The sequence below is a fragment of the Hippopotamus amphibius genome, chromosome 2 (genome assembly GCF_030028045.1).
Source record: "Hippopotamus amphibius kiboko isolate mHipAmp2 chromosome 2, mHipAmp2.hap2, whole genome shotgun sequence".
Lineage (NCBI taxonomy): Eukaryota > Metazoa > Chordata > Mammalia > Artiodactyla > Hippopotamidae > Hippopotamus > Hippopotamus amphibius.
Genome location: NC_080187.1, coordinates 17,851,739 through 17,867,874, shown reverse-complemented (window position 1 = coordinate 17,867,874; position 16,136 = coordinate 17,851,739). Strand labels below are relative to the sequence as shown.

Genomic DNA, 16,136 nt, shown 5'->3' with positions numbered 1-16,136 from the left:
CTTCCCCAGCTGGAAGCAGGTGAACTGGGGCCATTTCCTAGAGGGTTCTGCAGTTTGGAGAGTTGGTTTAGAGGCCAGGAGAATAAAGTGGACGACGTAAAGAAGGGAGGGAGGGACGGTAAGAGTTCTGCTATTGGCAGACAGGTAATTGGTTACTTTGGGTGGTCAGCTTCTCCAGTCTCCCTCCCTCGGGGAGGCTACAGAGAAAGTAATTGAAGAAGGTTCCCTAACAAATTAGTGTGAGACTGGGCTCGAAAATGTGAGGTGCGCCTGGGTTCAGAGCTGAGGGTTTGATCTTCAGATGCCCCAGGAAGGATGCAGAGACAGAGGAAGGAAGGGAGGGAGTCGGCTTTATCCTGCTGCAGCAGCTTCCAGTCTTAGGAGCTCCTAAAGGGAAACTTCCCTGTCCCTCCTGGGCTCCTGCTGAGCTGAGGGGGCTGAGAAGAACCTCACATATCACTTGCTTTAATCTCATCACATGGGAACCAGGGGGAAGCCCAGAAAGTGGAAGGGACTTGACCACAGACACCCAGCAGAACTGGGACCAAACTGCAGGACTCTTGGCTCCCAATCCCAGCCACCAGATGACCCTGCCCCTGGCTCCACGAGGTCTTCACTCACAGGACTTCCTGTGAATTGTCCTAAACATGCTCCATCTGCAAATAAAGTGTGTGTGTGTTGGCCGGGGCGGGGGGGTTGGGAAGTTCTAGGGATTAAGGTACAGGCCTGTTTATTTTTATTTAAAAGACACCTAGATAGCATTTGCTGAGTAGCGGGCACTGGTCTACATGCTCTACAAACTTCAGCTCTTAAAATCCTGATAGCAATCTAATTTTTTTTTGCTTACTAAGCAAAAGAACCACCAAATGAGGTGGGTACCCTGGAAGGTGGTGTTCACAAACTATCACCCCTACCCCTGCCCATGTGTCATTCATTTGGTCAGGAAACATCTATTCAGCACCTACTATGTACTGTGTAATGCATTATATCATTGAGAAGAGCAAAAAGATACACAAGATGCCTTACCTACAATGAAGGAGCTGTCAGATCAAGGTTTTTTTCTTATGTTTTGTTTTTAAATACATGGGATAGTAAGCTATGAGGGGACGGTGTACCAGAGAAGACTTTGGTCAAGGAAGACTTCTTGGAGGAGGTGATATGAGTTCTATGAACAAGGGAGAAAAGGAAACACGAACTCAGAGAAGAAGGCAATTTTTTAAAAATTTTCTAGACTGTGAAAAGGAATTAGGATTTTATCTTAAGAGCAATGAGAAACAAAGGCTTTAAATGGGAGAGTGGCAAGACCCAATTTGCTTTTTGGAAAAGATCACTCTGGTTACTGTATACAGCAGGGCTGGCAAACTTCTTTTGTAAAGGAAAAATTAGGAACTATTTTAAGCTTTGTGGGCCAGATACTCATTGTTGCTATTACCCAACTGCGCTGTTGTAAAGAGAAAGCAACCATGGACAACACATACACGAGGGTCTGAGTGTGACTGTGTTCCCAATAAATCTTTATTTATGGACGCTGATATTTGAATTTCATATAATTGTTGCATATCGTGAAATATTTTTCTTCTTTTCATTTTTTTTCAAGTACTTAAACAAGTAAATAGGCATACAGGCCACACAAAAGCAGGCAGTAAGCTGGATTTGGTCCACATGCTATATATCAAATAATAACAAGAAAGGATACGGAGGATGCAGAGGCAGCAGAAAGACCAGTTACGAGACTGATGTAATAGCCCAAGTGAGCTTGGACAAAGGGGAGGCAGTAGGACATTATAAGAAGTGAAGAATTTTCAGTCATTTTAGAAGTAAAGCTAATAGGGTTGGCTGAGTGAAAGAATGAGAGAAGCAAAGGAAGGGGAATATCAAAGATGATTTCTTTGCTTGAATAACTGGGTGAATGGTAGTCCGGTTTCCTGAGATGGAGGAGATGTGGGGAGAGCAGGTTCGGGGGACAGATAACACATTGATAGTATGATCCCTGCAGCAGAGAAAGAAACACAGAGTCCCTGCAGGTTGCCAGATAAAACACCGCCTGTCCAGCTAAATTTGCATTTCTGATAACCAGAGAGTCATTTTTAGCATAACTACGTCCCAAATATTGCACGGGACATATGGGACATAGTTATATTAAGCAAGTTATTCATTGTCTGAAATTCAACTGGGCATCCTGCATTTTATTTTTTGCATTTAATTTTGTTCACAAAATATGCCAACCCTACTGGGGGCATATGAGCATTCGGAGGGGAAAAAAGGAAAAAAAAAAAACCCTCTATCTAACCCTTGGAGGAGAAAGAGAAGGTTCCTCACAAGAGGTAATAGCTGAGCTAAGGCTAGGAGATGGTCAGGTGAATCAGGGACCAGAAACGCATTCTAAGCAGAGAGCAGAGCGTTTCTATTCAGACGTCAGGAGGTATATGCCTGGCTCCTCCAGAAATCTGCCAGTCACCAGTGAGGATGGAGCCCCAAGTGCCACAGGGAATGTCAGGAGGTGAGGCTGAGGAGGCGCCCAGGGGCCACTGCACCCAGGTTGTCCAGGGACGCACGAAGGATTTGGTACTCTTGTTAAAGTAGAGATTCCAAGGCCCCTCCTGGGTGCCTGCACAGGTCTGGTAAGGAAAACCTGGCTTCTAAGGTGATGCTGAAGAGTCGCTCAATTTAGGAAAAACTGGGCTAAATAATCTGGGACCTTTCCCACTGACAAATCCCAGGAGACTAGCAAATTGCTGCCGGCTCTGAAGTCTTGAAAAGAGTAACACAGCTAATCAGAGCAAAGGCAGCGGAGAACAAGCCTTTGCCTCCCATGGGGACTCCTGAGAGGGGGGTTCTGTCCATTTGGACGGAAGTATGTGGCCCAGAATGTTGGTCTGAGAGCCCACCCAGCTGCCCAAGAATCCCCTGGCATCTGGTTCTCATTGGCGCTGTCTCTCAGCTCCTGCAAGGAGACCAGACGTCTCCGTGCCTCTCCTTGCCGCCCTGCCCCCTCCCCTCCTCCGCCCACAGTCACCACTGAAATGATTCCCCCAAATGCAGCTATTACTGTGACTGGAAATCTCTTTACTGCTGATTCTGCTAATGGAAATGTTCCTCCCCTATTCGGCTGCTTGCAAAGCCACTCGTGACTTCCCCGGGTGCCTGAGAGCAAGGCTTTGTCAGCCAGCCGCCACCAGAAGAGAGAGGGTTCTACCCCGATGGCCTCCCCCCACACCCACCTGCCTTAGATGCTGCCTCTCAGAGCTTCTCTGGCCAGACTGTCCTCAGACAACCCCAGAGCCGCTCCTCTGCTTCCCCCTGCTCCTGGAGAGGGAGCAGAGATCAATCGTCAATTTCATCCTTTTTTGCCTGGCTGGTGGAGAGAGGGAGGGAGGGCAGAGGTGAAAGCCTGGCATGCTGGAGTGGGAAGAGGGGGAAGGGAAAGGGGATCTGCATTCATTATTTATTCATACTTCCACCTCCTCCCATAAAAAGGATTCCAGGTGGCTAAGAGGCAGGGAGCACAGCTGTGCCAGACGCTGTGCTAGGTGTTCTGCACACACCATCTCCACGAGGCTCACAGAGCTTTGTGTGAGTAAACACTGAGCACGGTGCTGGGCACTGAATACAATTTAAGTGATGGAGGGCTCTCCAAAAATAATGCTCGCAGCAACCCAGAGAAGTGATGGCTGTGTTACCCTCACGTTCTTGAGGGGCAAACAGAGGCTCAGAGAGGGGGCAAACAGAAGTCTACAGTTAGGAAGTAGTGCGGCCGGGATTCGATCCCAGGGCTTTGGGTCTTCAGAGCTGGCACACCCAGTCAGAGGAGCTGGGCTGGAGACTGGATTTTGCTGTGGCTTAGCTGTGGGGCCTTGAAAAAATGTACTTCCTTTTGCTAAGTAAATGAGGGAGTTGGGCTGGATCTCAAAGGCATTCTTGTAGCCAGTTCTAATATTCCGGGAGAACTATACACTATTTATTAGGATTTTTATAGCATTATAATATATATATTATAGATATATTCCATATGTATAGATAATATAATATAAATTCCGTCTTCAAGATGGGAGCATAAAAACTGCACAAGGCTGCTAAGAACCGCTAGGCAACAAAAGTCAATTTGGGGTGAAGAGGAGGAGAGACAAGGAAGTTCACCTAATCACACAGGGGCTGCATCTCAGACAATGGATGCCTGACAATTTCTAGGGAAAAAAATGTAGAGCTTCTCTAAGTTCCTGGAAGGCCTAGGTAATAGATCCCCTAGTATAACAGTATGCCCAGCAGAAGGTGGGAACTCCCTAAGCACTAGGAGAAGAAGGATGTGGAAAGGGAAGAAGGATGGGGAAGGAAAGTACAGAGGGAGAGAGGGAAGGAGGAGAACCAAGAAGGCACGGCAGCGTCGGAATTTGTTGAGTAGTCCAGGGGGAATGAGTGACATCCAGAGAAAGTGAGACAAGGCCCGGTGCTCTCCTGGCAAACCAGCAAGGAGCAACAGGGCTGAAGATGCTGAGTCAGCTCCTGGCAGCCCAGAAACGAGGTGTTCAGTCCCTCAGGTCTGTGAGGCTGTCACACGTGGAGTTCCTCTATAAGAAACGTCTGCAACTTCTTGGTAATGAGAAGAGGAAGAGATAAAACGTACAAGAGGTTGTCAAAGAGATGAAAACTCAAGAGCACTCCTAGTTCCATGCAGTATGGCAGACAGAGAGAGCACAGGGTTTGGAACCAGGCAGACCTGGGATTGGACCCAGCTCAGTGTAGGATAGCTGTGTGATCATGGGTGGTTCCTTAACTCCCCTGTGTTTCCGCACTCACCTGTAACATGGGCTGAGTTCCATCTGTCTTTCAGCACTATGGGAAGGAGGAAATGAAATAACAGCTGGGCTAGCACTGCATTTAGGGCATAGTAAATGTTCGATAAGTGGCTGCTTTTTTTCATAGCCTCCCCCATGCTAGGAGGGTAAAGTCTGGCACACCAGCGCCCCCCACCCCCAGTGGCCTGACCTAAGGCGGGAGGAAGGCACATCAGCCTACGAGTCAGCAGACTGGAGCTGCCTCCTGCTCCACTGACTGACTATGGTGACCTCGACTTCTCCATCTTTATATAGCAAGATTTCATTTAGATAATGTCCTGAATCCTTCATCTATGACAGGTGATGACCCCAAAACCTTGATGGATCACCTCCCCCCAAACATTCAGGGCCTCTCTGTTTGGCACAATGCAAAGGTGCTAATCCCTTATCTGGCTTCTGTGAGTCTCAAGAAAAGGTCTTCCCTAAACCCACCTCTCTTTCCTCTAATCAAACTGGTCTCATCACTCATCCTACAAACACCCCAGAATAATAAGCAGGCAGGAGAAGGCAGAGGCAGTAGCTGCGGGAGCTCAGAAGAGGGAAGGCTTCACGGAGGAGGTGGCATTCCAGCTCAGCCTGAATGCAGGAGTGGAATTTCAACACCTCCCCAGTTTTGCACAGTATGGATTCTGAGATGAGACTTGGCAAACCCAAGTTTCTAGTCGTCAAAGATCCCCTGCACATCTAGGACGTGCCAAGCACAGGGTGAGTCACCACAGCACCACAGATGAAGGAGGGACGTCTCTGCTTATGGAGCTCCCAGGCAAGCAACACGAGACAGAGAAACATGTAAATTCTGCTCTCATTCTGCCCCCAAGCCACCATCATCTCTCACCTGAACAGCCCTACAGACCTTCCTCTCCCATCCTTGCTCCTCTAAGAGCAGCTGAAGGAATTCCTTTGAGACAGAAGTCAGATATGGATGCTCTTTTGCTTAAAGTCCTGCCTGGCTCTCCACGGCACTCACAGTAGAAGCCCAAATCCCGTCTCCTCTCCCGTCCTGTCCACCCCTCACTCCCTCTCCTCCAGCCGCGCTGGCCCTTGAACACTCCAGGTGTGCTCTGGAGCCAGGTCTTTGCCAGAGCCCAGAACACTCTTCCACATATCTGCTTGGCAACACCTTCATGGCCTTCAAATCTTGGTTCAATCCTATATTCTCAATAAGCAATCCTTGGGCCCTATTTAATATTAAAACTGATTTCTTCACCTCAAAAATGTCCATTTTCTTTTTTCCCTTTTTTCCACAGAATCTATCTCCTTCTTACATGCTACAACTTTCTTACGTGTTACACTCACTGCCAGCATCTTCTCCCCAACACATGTGCACACACTCCAGCATGTGAGCTCCCCGCACACAGGAATCTGTCTTTTGTTCTCTCATACATCTTAAGCGCCTAGAGCAGTGCCTAGTACGTTGTAGGCGTTCAGCAGTTCTAAGGGACCAGCCGCTGTTACACCAGTGTTTATATCGCTAGCGGGCGCCAAGTCCCAGAGTATCCAACTTTAGAGCCAAGAGGTCGGTAAAGTCTTCAAAGGTAAGTTGATAGTTGAATTCAGCCTTGAAAGATAAGAGAATTTTCGCAGGGCCTTTGGGGCAGAGTTACAGAACAGGAAGGAGGGTTCTTAGCATAGGACAGTCTGGGCAGAGTCTGATCATCTTGTAGCTTAATAAGGAGCTTGAACTTCATACTAAGAATGATGGGGAACTAGTGAAGTGCTTTAGGAGAGGATGGCCATGACCAGATTTGGGCTTTTAATGAAATCCCTCTGTCTGCAAGTACAGACGATGGATTAGAGAGGATAAGACTAGCGGAAGATAGACCAGGGAGCTGACAGCTGAAATTGCAGTTGAGAGAAATTTTGACGTCTGAGCCTGCTGGGGGTGGGGTGGTGGCCGTGACAACGGGGATAGAGAAATGGTTCCTTCTCAGGTGAAAACCCTAATGGTTTATAACATACAACATCCTTGTCGATTTTCACTCACAGAGGGGCTGCCTGCATGTTCTAGTATGCCAATAAGGAAGCTACAAATGTTTCAAATCTGAATCTGACATTGGGTAGTCACCACCACCCTGCTTCCAATCCAAAGAAAGGCCTTCATGGGGGCTGTTGTTCTAAGGAACTGCAGACGGCAGCGAAGAGCTAGTGAGAGGAGAGCACAGCACTAGCGATGGAGAACAGAGTCCTGCCAAGCACCGCTGCCTGCCCCCTTCTGGGGCAGAGACGCTGCAAGCTCTGTTGGGAGGAAAGAAAAGCCAGCTTTCTCTCGCTATAGTTAATCTTCTGTTGCCACTAGCTGGTCAGTGTGAGAACTTGGGAAAGTATCAGCTCTGCAAAGGAAGCATCCCCGAATGCTGCTCCACCTCAAGGTTAAATCTGACTCTTTTTCTGGAAAAGAGCAGGCTTCTGCTTACCCTTAAAGGCAGCTAGAGTTAAAGGCAATGAGGCGTCCTCCTCTCCAAGCACAAAACCCATTGGCTCAGGCTCTCAGGAGAGACTGGAGCCAACCAGCTGGATACCTGGGCAGGAGAACAAATTGAACTTCCCTGGGGATATCCTTCTCCTTAGATTTTTGGTTGGTTGGTTTACAGTGAGAGGAGGAGACATTTCATGCACTTTATGATATTCAACCAAGTTGCAGACATGAGATATATTTAACCCAGAGCCATGTGTTAGTGGTCAGTGTGATGGAAAGAAGCACGGAGGGGGATTCGAGACTGCTGGGTGTAAATGTGAACACCTGGTCCTTAGATAGGTTTCTTCCCTCATCTGGGCCCGTGTTACCATGTAAAATGGAGGGAGACGGTGCAACGTGCTCTGAGAGTCTGTGATGCTGTGAGCCCATCAAAGTTGATGGTCATGGTAACAGTTTTCATGGCTTCACCCAAAGAAGTCACTGTCACTCTCCATCCTTCTCTCTCCCCAGCACACGTGTTCACACCATCCCATGGCAGCCAACACCTAGTTTACAGCCAAGCAAGGAGGTGAGAAACAGGAGGCTTTGTCTGCCAGAAGCCTAGTCAAACCTATTGCCGGACTTGCTGTACATTAAAATTATTGAATGATCTTACAGCCTGAGGTCCCCATTCAGGAAAAAATGATCAAGCTCTGGGTCACAAAAGCTTGCAGAGCTGTGCTGTCTTGCTGCCTGGTATTCCTGACCCCCCGAAACAGCAAATCTGGATGGCCCAGACCCAACCTGAGCCTCTCTAACAGCTAAAATGAATCCTCCTCTCACCCTGCCCCATCACCCTCTCAGTAACATAGTATAATGGTTCCTTGGTATCTGCAGGGGATTGATTCTAGGATCCCATCCCCTTCCAAAATCCAAGGATGCGGCAGTCCCTTGTATAAAATGGTGTAGTGCAGAGGTTGGTTGAATCTGGGGATGTAGAACCCACTGATATGGAGGGCAAATCGTACTTTCTGAGGGAAGATAATATATCTGTCTGCCCTAATTATTAAATATATTTCATCAGATTTGAGCTGGCAAAGGGGTGGGGACAGAGTGAGGGAAGTGAGTGGAAAGGGGGAAAAACCTCAAATCAGAGACCACAGAACCACCCCCTCCCCCCCCCCCCCTTATTTATAACGTTCCAGAAACCTGGACCATCCCAGCAAGATGGACCTTGAAGTCTGAGTGCTACTGAAATACTTTAGTGATAAATGACCTGGAGCCCAAATGAGAAAATAATATTTTTTAAGCCTAGCCTTCTTTGAAGACATCGAATTCACCTTCTCATCCACTCCAGAATCTCTCCCTTACCCATACAGAAAAAAACAGTGGAATTGATTTTTAATGAATATTCTGTGGTCAGAAATCCCTACAGAAAACCCAGCTTACACTATTTGTAACTGTTTTTTTCTCCCACTTAATAACTGGCATCAACCTTCAGAATTCAGCCAGAAACCAAAAGGGACAGATAGCCTCAGTGCCTCTGGTGCTTTCTCCAAATGCCTGCCAAATAGCTGTGTGGTCCCTGCTTGAAGGCTTCCTCCCACGTGGACCCTGTCATCATTGGAGGTCAGAATGCTTGGTTGTTGAACAGCTCCCAGGGACACATCCTCCTGTCGTGTTGCACTTCATCCCCTTAGTATTTGCACCTTTAGGACATTCCTTAGAACCATAGAACCAGACAGAAAAAAAAGCATGTGTCTCATTCCCTGTTGACATTCAAAGAAAGCTCCTCCAGCCCTTTGTGGACTGTCTTTAGGCTAAACTCCCTGCTTCTAGCAACATTTCGGACCTAGTGCCTGGTCCCTCATCCCTTCTGGGGGCTCTTCTTTTTTGGTGCCCATTTTTGTCTGTATTTTAAGGAATCTTTGCAGACCTGACCAAGTTGGCATTTCACAGCATCGACAAAGATGGTCGACAAAGACAAATTCCACCCAGGCCAATCAGCTTCCTGCAAAGAGCATCCTTTCACGACAGATCTTTAGGACACTGCCAGATCTGCTCATGTAGGTGCCTTTAAAGACATACTACTGATGGTCTTTCTTTCTCCACACACCCTCCCCCAAATACAAAGCACACGCCTCACCTGTGTGATTTATAGGACAAGGCAAATTAGTAACAGATGTTGACAATGAGTGGTTACTCAGTTCTATCTCTTTTCGCCCTTTTGCTGAATCAAGGCTGGTGGTAAACAGTCCAGCCTGGCCACTATCAAGCACAGGAAGAAGGATGCCATTTCCCTACCGGTGAACACAAAAGCTAAATCCACAAGCAGACTCTGGGGCTGCCTGGGGGCAGATGAGAACTGAGTGATGTTCGGGTTCACCTCAGAAGCCCTGCACCGACAACTGCTCTCATTCGGATCCTTTCTTTTCCATCAGTCCTTCCCAACACCCCCATGTTACCAGCAAAGGAAAGGAGAGAGTGAGAGGCAAGAGCAGCTAGTCAGAGTGTCCTGACAGAGTGGGTCAGGACACCTCAAGTTCATAGAATCTTTACACCGAAGGATTATTTTAGGGCTTATCTACCCACTCATATTACAGCACAAAGAACTGCAGATCTGGGATAAATGACTTATTCAAGGTCACAGCCAGCCACAGCTGAGAGTTCCAGGTCCTAACCGACATCAAGTCCTCAAGCTATACTGGAGCATTCAACTTCTCCTCCAGCCCATCCTCCATGACCTCACTCAGTTTGTTTTTTTTTCCCGTCCAGAAAGCGTCCCCAGCTTTCCCTGAGTCTAAAGAGATGCCACCCTCCCTGATGTTACAGAACATGTCATATGCATCACTCACTGGCAACACTACACAGAATGCCCTTTGCCATCCCATGAGTCACGGAACTTTGGGTTGGCAGGGTCACTGAAGGTCATTTAACTCATGCCTCACTCTCACACTCTCATACTTCAGCACCAATGGAGCTAAGGTTCCCCTGAGAAAGGCTTTTGTCATGTTGATGTTTGTTATGTTTCCTCTCCAGGACCCTGCACCATGCCCTACATAAATGTAACCAGCCCCTCAACGCATATTTGGCTCAAGATGGCTGTTTAGCAATTACCAAGAATGTAGGTGTCTGGTGGACTGAGAGTCCAGTCCCAGGTCTGCATTTACTCACAGTGAGACCTCGGACTAGGCATCTGACCTCTCTAAAGAATGTTTCCTAATCTGTAAAATGGAAATAAATTACAGCAGTGCCTACTCCATATATCTTATGTGAGTAAATAATAAAAGACAAGAGTAAAGCTCTTAGCACCACATTAAGGATTCCACAGCTATTTGCTATTCCTTGATCAATTTCAAGGAAATTCACTTTATCAGTGCCACAGACTTAGATTCTAAAGAGGCCCAGACATAGAAACGTGGGGGGTATTTCACCTCTGAGGGAAACTTCCACCTACATAAAGCAGGCTGGAACATGAAGGGAAGATTAGAAACAGGAAGAGGAAGAGACCTGAAGAAAGTCTTTTAATAGCCATAAGTCAAACAAGAGAGGGAGAATGGAGGGAGAGAGGGCCAGGTATGTCAGTGACTTTGGTGAATACGGATGATAACAGTGTGTGCAAAATAACTTTGAGGTTCCCCAAGTGGACTTGGAATAAGATGGGAACTCTACCTTTTGTTTGTTCAACCCCCCCACCCCCCACCCCCAATGCCAGGGACGTGTTACCATCACCAACTCTGGGCCCACAACCCAAAGCATGACCCTAGGGCTTTGGCAGACACTATCACCCCCTAGCGGTGGCTCCACAGGCCCCACTATGGGCAGGATTCGGCATTTACCAACTTTGCATGTGCATCTGTGGCATATGCCATCTCCAAATCCCTTGAACTGGTGACCTAGCAGTGAAAGACTCACCCAACTCGCCAAACACTAGGTACGGATGTTTAGAAGGTCTGAAGATGGGATGACGGGATGGGGCTGCCTGGGGACCCTGGGGAAGATATGGCCATAAGTGACTCATAGTACCCCACCCCCCAGCCCTCATTTTCAGCCAGCCTGGCCCTCCCAGAGCTCATTGTGCACTCTGTGTTTACACGCAAACAGTGGAAGACCAACACAAATAAAAAGCCCACGTCTCCCTACACAGCTCCTGCTACACTCGGCCATCTGGTGACTACCTCGCTAGCCAAATCCCTGGTAGGAATGCCTTGAGCTGACAGTCCAGGGCGCTGGGGAAGGAGGAGGAGGAGGAACCTGATTCCCCAAAGGGCTCAGAGCTGCCAAGGAGGATGGCACCACCACCCCACAGCAGGCAGTCCCCAGCCGCCAGGCTCAGCAGCCTGCGTCAGAAAGGTGGAAGCCTCCAAGTGGAGGGCGCCAGGAGACTCTCATGCTGAAGCACAAGTCCTGGGGAATTTGAGACTTCCAGCTCCTCACTCAGGCTGCCCTGGGCTCCCAGGCACCCATTCCCTTTTGAAAGCCAAAGTTTAAAAAGGCAGAGATTGCCAGCTCCAGGAATTCTGGAGCAACTCCTGCAGCTGGCTGGACCAGGTCCTCCACATCCTAGGGGAATTGGAACCCTCTGGGGTCCTCGTGTCCAAGTCATGCCATACCTAGAAGGTTCCCCTTTCCCCCTCATTTGAATAGCCGTTCAGAGGGGGCTCCCGCTCTCGACCTCTGTGGACATCCCAGAGTAGAGAGATCTCGAGGATGGAGGGAGAAGGTTGGGATGGACGTGGTGCGGAAGGGACACCCTCCGTTTCTCAGGAAGGACCCTTCCCTGCAGTGGGATCATAGGAGTCGTCCACGAATTCAAGGTTAGCTCTTTACCCTAAGGAACCCCATCTTCACCCCCATCCCCTTACTTGGAAATGGGCAGCCCACAAGCGTACGTGGAAAGGGCTATAGGGGTAGGGGTGTGTGTGTGTGTGTGTCCGCGCGCGGGCGCATATGTGTGTGTGTGTGTGTCCGCGCACGCGTGTCTATGCCTGAATGTGTGTGTCGCACGCCAGACGCGCCGCCGCGGGAAGTCCCCTGAGAACCTGCAAGGCACTCTGCCGCCTAGCATCCCAGAAAGCTCAGCATGCTCAGGTTACAGCCAGCTGGGGAGAGCCCAGGGGCCAGAAACCCGAGGCTCCAGCTCCACCACGAGAGGGCCTGGCAGTCGCTCAAATCTCCAAAGACAGCCAGCAGGAAAGGGGAAGGCAGGAAGGTCACAAAAAATACAACAAAATTATTATGGCTCCCAGAAGAGAGGAATCTAGTCCATTGGTTTCTCTTTGGGGCTTCTCGGGCGAGCAAGGAGTTAACCTCAAAGGTTCAAGCCGGGACCCTGAAGGCGCTGACCTCCGAGGACCCACCATCCCCGCGGTGCTGGAGCTGAGCAGGATCCCGAGGAGGCTAGGATCCGGGGAAGAGGTCTGGAGTCTGGGGCGAGCCCCCGGCGCCTTCCAGGAGCTGTCGTTGGCCAGACTCCGACAACCAATCGCACCCCGCGCCCCCAAGAGGGGAGGGGAGAGAGAGACAGAGCGATCCGCGAGCGCGGGAGAGCTGAGGGGAACATTTTTGTAAACGCTCTCCGAGATAATTAAACTTATCAATTACCCGGGTGGGAAATCAGCTGCGCTTCCCACAGCTCCACCGGAGGGCCGACTCCTCCGGGATGCGCGCTGGGAACCAGCAGGCTGCAAGCTGCTGGCGAACTTTCTGATTAACTTTTCCGTTTGAGCCCCCACCCCCGCCCTTTTCCTCGCCCCTTCCTTCTTCATGCCTTTACGTTATTAGTATTAGCCCAGTGAGTGAGCGGCGAGGACAAACCTGCTCTCCTCTGGGAGGGGGGCAGGAAGGCGAGTGCGACAGCGGGGATGGAGGGAGAATCTGCAAGTGGACGGAGACCTCGGGTTCTGAATGCCCGTGCTCAGAAATCACTCAATCCTCCCCAGCCCCATTTCACAGATGGCTAAAACTGAGGCCCAGAGAGGGGAAGCGACGTGGCCAAGGTCACCCAACCCACTGGGACGCCGAGTTTCTGCGGACTGAGTGGTTCTACATGGAGCTGCTCCGCTCCGAGTCTCCTGGAGAAAATCTATCCGGAAGAGCAGAGACGACAACTCTGAGGAGAGAGCGAGGGGGCGGTAACCGCGGGCGGCCGCTGGCCAGGCCCGGAGGAGCAGTGGGCGGCCGGACAGCACCTGGCTTCCGAGCGGGGGACGAGCACGGCCCCTAGCTCAAGCGCCCTCAGGCAGCTGGGGTCTCGGCATCGGGGACGGATCGCGGCAGGGCTCAACGTCTGCACTGAGGGACAGACGGACGGACAGACAGGTCCCCGCTGCCGGAGGCTTGGCACGCCCCCGGGCTCCCGCCACGCGCTCGCCCGGACCTCCCCCTGCTCCGGACTCATTCCAACCACCTGTACGCCCTGCGGGCCCCACAGCTGCCCTCACTCAACCCCGCTCCGGGCAGCCCGGGGCGGGATTCCCCAGGGCGCCCCCACCCGCCCGGCTTCACTTAGGGGCGCCCGGCTCCTTGGGACCCCGCGCGTGCCGGCGCCCAGCCTTACCCAGGGTGAAGAAGGGCAGCTCTGTGTTGTCCAGGTCGTCCTGCACCGCGATGCGCCCCGGCAGCTCGTTACGCACAAAGAGCAGAAGGCGCGACTCGGCGGCGGTGCCCGCGGAGCCGGCGGAGCCCGGGGACGCGGCGGCGGCGGCGGCGGCTCCGGCCCCGGTCCCGGCCCCGGCGCGGTTGCCGCTCCAGCCGATGTCGCTCTCCCGCAGGGCGGGCAGCGTGGACACCGTGACGGTCTTGAGCCGGCACGGGCTGTCGGGCTCCCGCGAGGCGGCGGCGGCGGTGGCGCCGGCCAGGAGCGGCGGCGGCGGCAGCAGCAGGAGCAGGAAGAGCAGCAGCGGCGGCGGCGGCGCCGGGGGGAAGCCGAGACTCCGCCGCCCCCGGAGCCCCGAGCCGGGGCCCGCGCTGCGCCGGGCGCCGGCAGCGGCCATGGCGGGAGGGGCTGCGGTGCTGCGAGCGGCGGCGGCGGTGGCGAAGGAAGAGGCAGAGGCGGCGGCGGCGGACGCCGGAGCTAAGGAGCCGTGGGAGCCGCTCGCCAGCAGCCCCGGCTCCGGGCTCCGCCTCCCGCTCGGCCCCGGCCCGCCCCCCCGCGCCGCCTCCCGGGGCCCCGCCGCCGCCCGCCCCCTTCTCCGGCTCCCCGCTCAGACCCCGAGCGTTTCGGAGGCTCCGCCCGGCCTCGTGCAAATCTCAGTCGCCCCCTATCCTTTCCCAGGATGCCCCAACCCGCCCTCACAGTATTCTTCAGCTACAGCACCCCGCTCCAAATTCTGAAGACTTAGGGACCCCGGGTGCTCCCCCTCATTCCCCCCGGCTCAACCCAGCTCGCCCAGCTTTACCCCAGCCCCTGCCTCAACCCACAGGCTGCACCTGGGGGCGCGCCTTAGCCCCGCCTTGCTCCAGGCCCCGCCTTCCGGGGGGCAGGGGCGCCTGTGGACGGTCAAGACTTAACTTCGTCTCCCCTCAAGCCTAATAACAAGTCCTGTACCCTTTTCTAGTCCCTGAAATAATCCCTGGTGGCCTTAGAGCCCCCTCCCCACTCACTCACCCACAACTCAGGGATTCCTTTTCTCACCACCAGGACCCCGCCTCTCCCATCTACCCAGGCCTCGGAGGTTGCACCAACAGCTAAAGGACAAAGGGGGGTAAAACTCCACCCACTAGCCCCTACTCCACCCATTCTCCTACACTGAGTCCGGCAGGATGCTCTGGCCCCCAGCTGCCACCCTGCAAGCCAGTGCTTTTATTTTGGATCCCTACTCCTGGCCTGGAGCAACTCTACTTGGCTGCTCTGTGTGTGAAATTCCTGAAAAGGGTGCGAGGTAGAAACCTACTAACTCTATCTGCTTCTGGCTCCCATGGGCTCCTAGATCCTCTGCCCCACTCTCAGAGGAGGGGTCTGTTCACCCCCAGTCCTTTTTCTCCTAGATTCAAGATGCGCTGTAAAACTAGGTCCTCAGACACAGGGCAGCCTTTTGGCCCTGGGCTGGTTCTCTCTGACCCACATACCTCAGGTCCCCCAGGGAGCCACCACCTCTGCAGGGATCTGGACCTTAAGCAATGCGCCACCACCCCCCCTTTCTTCATCTCTCCTCTCTCTGTTTTCTCTTTCATCTCTCCACTCATTTCATTCTTCCTTGTCTTGACTTTAATCTTATAAATGCTTCCTACCTATTATTTGTGAGCCATTTCCCCATCTCCAGGTATTTCTTGCCCATCTGCACCTTTGGTGTGGTCTCGTCTGTGCATTTTCTCTCATCTTAGCTCTTCCCTCTTCTGCCTCTTTTCTCCTATCTTTAACTCTTCATAGGAACGGCCTTTTCCCCTGTCCCATCACATTTTATTTACTTTGTCATGACTTTGGATAAAGGGAGAGGACTGAAAAGAAGGAAAAATCAAAACCTGTTTTGTGACCTTGAACTTATACTGTTTGTTAGGCATCCTCCAAGTGCTAGACATGTACCTGTTAGCTTTTATACATAACCATACTCCAAGGAGATGGGTATTATGATTCCCATTTTCCAGATGAGAAAACTGAGATCAGGAGGTCAGAGAGGTAAAGGGACTTCCAAGGTCACACAGCTAATGAGCACAAGAGCTGAGATCTGAATTCCAAGCTCCAAAGCCTTGGCTGTTTCCACTGAATCACACTGTCCTCAGTGACCTTGGAAAAGCCCACCTATCAAAGATGTGGTGAAAGGCACACCTACATGAGTGCATTTGGGTCTTTTTAAGCTCTGAGGTTTGTAAGGTCTGTTTCTCCTGTCTCAGTTTACTAATCTGTAAACCTAAGGGGGGTGGCGGGGGGGGGGATGTGGAAATCTGGCTTTTCAAGTCCTCCGATTCTA

At 51.6% G+C, this 16,136-nt stretch overlaps 1 protein-coding gene across 4 annotated transcripts in view; it reads right to left on the bottom strand.

The window, feature by feature from the left end:
• The window catches only part of ASTN2 (astrotactin 2), an 887,719-nt gene extending 873,497 nt beyond the window's left edge, over nt 1-14,222 (bottom strand). For all 4 annotated transcript variants that reach the window (XM_057724291.1, XM_057724290.1, XM_057724292.1 and 1 more), the window contains exon 1: nt 13,787-14,222. In XM_057724291.1, the coding sequence (XP_057580274.1) occupies nt 13,787-14,222 (436 nt within the window). The remainder of the gene's footprint in view (nt 1-13,786) is intronic.
• Between the last annotated feature and the right edge of the window lie 1,914 nt (nt 14,223-16,136).